This window comes from Melanostigma gelatinosum (genome assembly GCF_949748355.1).
Source record: "Melanostigma gelatinosum genome assembly, chromosome: 11".
In the NCBI taxonomy this organism is placed as follows: Eukaryota; Metazoa; Chordata; class Actinopteri; order Perciformes; family Zoarcidae; genus Melanostigma; species Melanostigma gelatinosum.
In genome coordinates this window covers 26,441,962-26,450,512 of record NC_136644.1, presented here as the reverse complement: position 1 = coordinate 26,450,512, position 8,551 = coordinate 26,441,962, and the positions used below count along the sequence as shown (strand labels likewise).

Genomic DNA, 8,551 nt, shown 5'->3' with positions numbered 1-8,551 from the left:
GCCATTATTTTAAAAAAGCTTTCACCTCTGTATAGCCCGTGGTACTAATCTAAAACTAATTGATCGGAGATTCCTTGGACCTAACACGTAGGAGAGCTGCCAGTGGAATTTGAACAATGGGCCAAAATGGAAAACCGGGCTCTTTATAAAAAAGTGAAAGCTGTCCAGCTGAGCGCCCGAGGGAGATTGCTCTGTTTTTGTATTTGGGCCTACCCGCCCAAATTAAGTTCTATCGATCCGATAGCAGAGTAATGATGCACTTTCGACATCCCATTGTCAACGCTGGTGGGTCTATTGGATAGGCTGCCACAGATGACATAGAGAGGTCAGATGGGAGTCATTATTCATATGGAATAACAAAAAGCAGAAGCAAAAAGAGTGGCTAGATCACCACTGCATAATTAAATGGTTGGTTGGTGCAAATTACAAACATGTTTTCTCTTTTACCCCTTGAGGTATCTAGCCGTTCAGATAGTTTCCATTTCATACGGCCAGGTTCTGAGAGTTCTACCACTACGCTAATACAGCGAGGTGAAGGTATTGTGTTCTCACAGCAATGAAACGTTATTATTAAAGAATGATATCCTGGTTAGCAGGGGTAACAGAGCTTGCTGTGATCAGCTTTTGGTGGAAATACGTTCTACTCCAAAAATATAATATACAGTTTCGGTCAAAATATCAATAAGCATGCTCTTTATCGTCTTCTCTTACTTCACAAAAGAAAGATCTGCTGACCTGCTGAATGGGGCCGTTTTGTAGACCGAGATCTTTCGAGGTCAAAGAGTAAATGCCACCTTACACTTTCCACCTCAAACAGCAGGTGAATCTATGCTCTGTCACAACGATAATATCAGAGTTCTGCCAGTGGAAAATCAAATAGAAATACATGACTTCAAGGCCTGGCAGACTGGTACTTCATGAGCGATCTGACTCCAAAGAGAAAAATGAATGCCCGGGAGGTTAGATCCCAGACGAGCTCACCTTCGCCTACTCATGACCTGCACACTCATGGTGATGCATAAGTCCTGCAGTAGTTTCTCTGTCTGTTTTACTGAGGATCACTACAGTCTGCAAGAGATAAGAGGCAACAGCAGGAGGTGGAACCTGGTTAAGAATGAAATGAGAGAGGCACGGACACACAGAAAGAAAAAGCAGCCGTCATTAATTTCAATCAGGCTTCCAGTCTGGCAGAGTTAATAACATCAGCACGCTTTTCTGACCTCAGACCATGCTATGGCATCAACCTCCGCAAATGACTCATTAATTTACCCTATTAAGTTAGACAGAGGTGGCAGGCAGGGGACAAAACACGGGGGGGAATGAATTAATTAGACATTTTTAAAACTGAATTCATACCTTATTTCAATGGAGATGCATCACATTACAGAAAGAGTGGTCAGGATGGCAGCGGCGAGGATAGGAGGCTGACATTTATACTTTGACAGCATGGATGTTGGTGCATGAAGATAATTTCTATAAATGAGAAGTACTTGTGTTTTTCGACAATCTAAAGCATGTGTTCCTCTTGTGTATGAGAACACTCTGTGCATAAATGCAAGTGAGAAAAGGAAAGTCCCCATATCAAAGCTCCTGTTTGGTTTGTAAGAGTACCAAGCCTTGCTCCTATTTCTCTTCACAGATTTCATTAATACAACCATGAAGTCAAACCCAAAACTCACATAATAAACCAAAATAATGCCAAAGCAATTGTGTTCTTGCTCATTGGGGCTACATTAATCTATATTAACCATTTCGGAAAGGAAAAGCCAATATGATAAATCTAATAGAAACTTGTGAACTCATACCTCTGAAGGGCACTTTGGTCCAGAGCAAACTCTCGCCCAGAGCAAAGAAGGGTGATACTGAGTGGAGAGTCATGCAGTCGGAGGCAGAGTATATCCCTCGGCCCTTCACCCTGCTTACCGTCAATTGTATCTCACTGTGTAGTGCAGACAGCATTTGACGTATTTCGAGTTTGTTGCAACCTTGCCTTGAGCGGACACGAGGACCGTATATTGTCTCCCGACTACTTGCATGCTCAAAATGAGAAGCAGCAAATCTCTAACCCGCTCTCAATCTGCCGCTACTCCAAAATGTGATAACCGGGTTCTTTAATATAGGAGCTAACACCTGTCTTGCCAACCTGCACAACCCATCCAGCATGACTCGCACTATTGAAATGTAAATTTCCTACCTCATAGCTTCCCTTATCAAAAGAAAATTGCTACACCTGTAAATAAGAAATGGGCTAGGAGAGCAAAATGCCTGCAGGTCTTGAAGGGGTTTACTTCACGCTATCTCTATAGACAGGCAGGTTGGGCCAAACATTCATATACACACATACACACAACTCCCCAACCTGACTGTTATCTATATGCAAAGCATCTCCACTAAGCTATCCACTTTACAACCACAGAGGAGACTGAGAATAATGGGCGACTCAGCCCCAACCCTATTCTCCCACCCACACACAATCACTCACACCAGCATGCACAAACTATATGCCCACACACCGGTGAACATATGTAGTTCGGTGTTTCAAATCGATAAGCATGCTTGACACACATCCTCCCCGACCGACTCGTACACTGGCTAATTGCCAGGAAGAACAATTAGCCCGATAAGTATCACTTAATGTCCTCCCCCAAAGAGGGAGATTCAGGCTACTTTAAAACAAACGCACCTAATTCCTCATCCTGCTCCCTCCCTCATTATCTCCCTAAATGATGCTTCTATAGGAGAGCAGGTGTTGGCGGTGCAGTGGAATGATTGTTTTGTGAAAGGAGGTTTGATGGGATTAGAAACGGGGGGGGGGGGGGGGGGGTTAAGCCAATGGGGCTGCCTCTGGTGAGATAGCAGTGCTACCGTGTACCAGTAATGAGGTAGAAGACATTGCCTGTTACCACCTTTTTCTGTGCTCGGGATTCAGCGGGCCTACGGTAGCCTGCGAGGACCAAAGTGCCCAGTAACAGCTAGTCTGGTGAACAGCGTGATTCAATCACTCAGTATTGTGGTGAACACAGTCACCATCAGAAACAACCTTTTAAAATATCAATGCATTATCATAGGATCTTTTTTGTTTTTTAAATCACCCAGAGAATACCTCTTCAACTCTGGATCCAGCAGGGGAATGAACTGTCACTGGACACCTCAGAGGAAATCATCGTCCGTCTTGCTACATTAACATCTAGTATTCTTTAATAGTCTGCTGTTGGAGTCCAACCTCACAATCTCCCTTACAGCATTCGACTTAGCTTCCTCTGCTCACAGCTTCTGCTGGGCAGAAACTCCCTTCCAGTAGTCCAAAATATCGTGAAGGTCCTCGTCCTTGGCAAACTGCACCTTCTTACGCAGGGCGTGGCCTGCCGCTATGTACGACGCTTCCTCTCTGGGGCTCTTCTTGTAAGGTCGGAATCGCTCCCAGATCCGCAGTGTGCTCTCAGACGAATACTCAGGACTGGAGGAGTAGCCAGAGTTGTAATTGTGGTGGCGAGAAGGTGAGAGCTGGGAGTAGGTGGCTGTGGCGTCCCTCTTGGTGCGGCCCAGCGGCTTGAGGAAGGAGGCCTTTTGGGCCGGTGAGGGTGAGTCGCTGCCGCCCTCATAGTAGAGTGCAGGAAAGGAGTGCCGGTGCTCGGAGCTGTGGTAGTCTGGCTGGACCTCCAAGTGGTGCTGCTGCTGTCCAGGGCCGACACCTGCACCTCCACTCCCATTATTACACCCCATCCCACCCCCATTCAAACTCACCCCACCGCCATTTATGTTTCCCATCCCATTCCCATTGCACCCCCCACCTCCTCCACTTCCACCCCCTCCGCCACAACCCACATGGCTGCCTTTATCGTTTGGGTACTTGGGAGGATCACTGTGCTGCTCAGGGACATCGACACTTAACAGCCTGTTGCTCTTGACAGAACCCGCAGCCGGGGCACCACAACGGTTCTTCGCCACAGCAGTGTCCGCGCTCAACTGCCTCTGAATAGGCCGCACTGCATTAGCTGGGGGTGGATCACGGTAAGGAGGGGAGAGGAACCCCCCACCGCTGATGCCCGGCCGCTCAGAGAGGGGCATGACAAGGGGCACTGGGGCCATTGAAGGCGGGTGAGGTGGCTGATGTAGCTGAGGATGAGGATGTGGCTGAGGCTGAGGATGAGGGTGGGAGTGAGACTTTGGATGCACCTTTGGAGAGGAGGCCATGATCTGATCTCCAGGGTGGCCTGGAGAGAGGGGCAGTAGGTTGCGAGGGAGGGACGAGATGCAAGTTTGTGGCTGGGAGGAGGACACAGGGTTGCCATTGTCAGCCGTGGTTACGACATTAGCAGCGGCGTCCAGCTTGAGGGCATCGATGCAGTTGTTGATGATCTGGTTCACCTTGTCCACCTCCTTGGCGATAGTGGAAATCTCTGATGCTGAACCACGACCATCGTCATCCGAATCCTCCCTAGCCTCTGTCCCATTCTCAGCACCACCTCGCCTATCCACAACTACTTCCCCTCCGATCACTGCTCCTACAGCTCCCACCCCACCCTCCCTTCCTTCCCCTGCCACTCCCGCCGTCCTCACATCCATGTAGTTGCCCTTGCCTCCCATCGCCTCAGAGAAGGCACTGGCCATTTTTTCCACCTGGGGCAAGGTGGAGAGGCGGGAAGAACTGGTGTTGGCAGAGCCGTGGAGCATGCCTGTGCTAGAAGCGGCAGACGGGGGCAGCTTGCCTCCGGCTCCCCCTGAATGGTGGTGCTGGTGGTGAGCTTGCTCCTGGAGACGCTGCATGGCGCCTGGATCATTAGCCACAGCAGCAGCAGCCTCAGGGCCGTACCTGAAGAACGACAGATTAACTTTAACACAAACAATACACTCACTTTTTATTATCTGATCTCATATTGCATACATCATTTTCCACATTGTGCTTAACAGCATGGTTGCAAAATTGTTGAACCTTATACTTGGAAAAATATAATATGTCCTCTCAGTGATGCCATGGGGTGACAGAATTATTGCTGTTTTAATTAAAGCTCAAAGAAAATATAAAACAAATATCATGGCCCAAAGCCTCAATAAAGAGTGTGGTTGAGGAAAATAGTTTGAAGTTAGAATAAATTCGCTTTTCAGGAATTCAAATGAAAACAAAGTAGCGGTGACACTTAAACAATTCATTGTCGTGAAAAAGGATTATAAGACTTCTCTTAACAAACACCAAAATTTGTCTCGTACCTCATCTCCAAAATAGTTTTCTTCACACTTATAGCCTTCTGCTTCTCTTCCTGGATGCGTCTCCGTCTGAGACAGTAATAGACCACTCCCAGCACAATGACCATGCCAAACAGACATCCCAAGATGGTCATGATGTAGTGGGTAGTCGTGGATTGATTGGCTTCTGGGTCCTCTGGTCCCATAGCTCGTGTGGTAAAGGACAGACAGGTGTGATTGTAGTGCTGAGATTTGCTTACAGAAGCCACACAATACGTGTAGTTTGTGTGCGGTTTCAGTTTGTCCAAAATTAGGACCTCCTTCTTTTTTTTAAGGGGCTTGATGTCGTCACCAAAACTGTGGTTGTACTGGGAGAGGATGTACATCTTACTGTATGGTCGCGGGATCTGCACCACTAGAGAAGCGGTGTAGAGGGAAACAGTTTGAAGCTTCATGGAAATCTGATGGTTGGAGGTTGGGTCAGCAGTGGACGATGTGGTTGGTTGGTGGTACAGACCCTGGTCTGGGTTGTCAAAGCCCATGCCTGAGCCATCCTGATCTGGTGTCTGGGAAGTCATCCCTGGAATTATCACACCATCCCGACACATGGATAAAAGAGTGTAACGGGCATTTCTTCCGTGTCCGGGCACCGGGCTCAGCAGTGGATAACCAGTCATTTCCAGAGGGGTTTCGCACTGGAGGCGGTCGTAGGTGTGTGTGACGTTGTTAAACGCCTCCAGCCAGGTGAGGAAGCTGAAGAGGTCACAGCCACAGTGGAACGGGTTTCCTGCTAGTTCACACACCAGCAGCCTGTTGAGGACAGTGAAGGTAGAGGGGTCCAGGCGGGCCAACTTATTGGAAGATAGGTCCAGGCTGCTGAGGCTCGGGCACTCCCAGAAGGCATTGGTGGCAATGACCTCAATAAGGTTGTGTTGCAAAAACAGGCACTGTATTCGACCCAGGCCTCTCAACATGCCCTCAGTCAGGTTGGTCATCTTGTTGTAGCCCAGCTGGAGAACCTGAGACAGAAAGAGAGAATTTCTCCCGTGAAACTTTTATTAAAAATGACGCAACTAATTGTTATCATTTGGTGGATGTTTTCTTGAGGTATGCTCCTCCATGGCATATGTTTTATCACAACTAGACACATTCAGTCAAATTTCTACAACTGTAAAAACTTGGAAAGCCACCTATGAACAGGTAGTAAGAGTAAGAGTGTTTGGTTGGATGATTTCAGAATATATTTGTCGCTCAACTCCAAACTATTGTACAGCATTGTGTAACAAAAACTGACATGCTAGTAAATACAATCACTCAATTTAAATCAATAATAAAATAAATACTGCACGCCACAACTACTACAGACTCCTAAATGGTATATAAATATATTATAAAGGCAACACATTATCATACACAACATTCATATGAATGGCTTGAGGAGGTTGTTTGACGTTACTGTGATTTTAAATTAGTGATAAAGAAACACATGAAGACAGAGTTGTGTTCCGGGCTGCAGACCTGGAGGTTGGCCTGTCCAGCAAAGGCCCCGTCCTCGATGTAGCTGATCTCGTTCTTGGTAAGATTGAGGTCAGTGAGGTTTGTGAAGCGGTACATGGAGGTAAAGAGCACGGCCTTAAGTTTGTTCTCATTCAGCCTCAGATCGTGGACCTACGGGAGACAAGAGAGCGGGTGACTTTCGGTGATGCCTTGCACTCTCTGGCAGCCATGGAGGAGAACCTACACTCTTTGCCAACAATTGCTGCCAAGAGCATATTAGACAGCAAACTTGTGTTTGGAGGTGCAACAAGTAATTCCCCCAGTTATACATCATATCAACATTTGTTTACTTAATCAGAGTCTGTTTTGCAAGCAGCTGAGCATCCCACCACAGATATCTAGCAGTGGTAAATGTTGCGTGTTAATATTAAAGCACCCAACGGTAATGTTTTTCATTTCTAATCAGATTCGCAGTAACTTGCAGGTGGTAATTGACTTGGCACTTATAATTCAAAATGTTACAACAAGCCACTCGATAAATAACTTCAGCTAATATAACTGGGCATAGATGTATGGGAGGTAGATCTAGCCTAGTTCTTGCTCTAACTAGTTTCTTACAGTGTAGAACTCTTACAGTGGTTTATCTGGAGGTTGAAGTGCGGCCCTGAGGTTCGTCTTGTCCGCGACAGTTGCTGCACAGCTTTATACTGTGTGTACTGTTGCTGCTTTTTTAGAGGCATGTTGAATATTGTATTAGTCACTGGCATAGCAATCACTGCAATCAACATATTATCACGAACATCAGAAGCCCACAATAAGCCACAAGCATTATTACACTGACTGAACAGAAGATTAGATTCCCTTGCAGTTTTGCAAAAGCCACCATCACTATTAATGGCTATCACTCTGCAGCTGACACGTCTTAGCTCAGAGTGCATGAAGGCATACGGTTTCATAGCGGTGGCTGTGGTGGTATAGAAGGCCTTCGGGTAGATAGATTCTTACTGACCGTGCTGTTGATGTGCTGGGGGATGGTCTCGTATGGAGGCTGGTTCTGACTGCAGATAGCCAGCCAAACGTAGCCTTTATCCCCTTCTATCAGCCAGCAGTCCCCCTTCACCATGCCGGGCAGGTGGAGGAGCAACAGCGCAGGGAGCAGGAGGGGCAGAAACAGGGTGGACACGCGGAGTCTGCTGGCCATGGTTCGGATAAAGAGTGTTTGAGATGGCCTCGGTAGAGAGGAGGAAAAGAAAGGAGTTGAAGGGAGGGAGGCAGCGAGCGAGCAGCAGTTTTCAAATCAGGAAGAGCTGCAGGTCAGGGGCGAGCGGGCCACGTCTAAGTGGAGAGCGAGGTGAACGGAAAGGGCGTCTTCGCGGCGATTACAGCTGAGCCTGCAGCATGGAGGCAAGTCCTGTCCCCATTTCAGGTGTTCCACGGCAAAGGGTTTTGTAGACTGTCACCCCAGCAGCTACTCATGGCCTCCGACAACCGCACGTCTCGACAAGGCAGGCCTATAAAACACAGAGAGGGGGGGGGGGGATCAACATTAATAGGGATGATGACAAAACGATTAAGAGTATGCAGAAAATTGTTATACCGTTCACATATCCCCAAATGGTTTTGAATTAATTGAGTTTAGGTCGCATTTCTAAAAGCACTGTATAAAAGAGAAAGGTATATGAATCTAATCCCTTCAAGCTAATGCACCGTGGTAATACTCCATTAACTCACATGATTATTTAATGTAGTCTTAATAAAGCCCAGAGGAATATATTTTGACTTTTCAAATTAAACCAGCTTTTTTTGAAAATAACAGTTTCCAATGAGGATGAATTGCCGCTGTTTTTCACACATTATATGATGCACCAAT

At 46.9% G+C, this 8,551-nt stretch overlaps 1 protein-coding gene across 1 annotated transcript; it reads right to left on the bottom strand.

Moving 5' to 3' along the window:
• Positions 1-3,264: 3,264 nt before the first annotated feature.
• Positions 3,265-7,882, bottom strand: elfn2a (extracellular leucine-rich repeat and fibronectin type III domain containing 2a; the record flags this gene model as incomplete). Its single annotated transcript, XM_079277827.1, has 4 exons — positions 3,265-4,813; positions 5,209-6,203; positions 6,703-6,852; positions 7,691-7,882. The coding sequence occupies 4 exons, from the start codon at positions 7,880-7,882 to the stop codon at positions 3,265-3,267; spliced, it is 2,886 nt and encodes a 961-aa protein (XP_079133953.1).
• Positions 7,883-8,551: the final 669 nt, after the last annotated feature.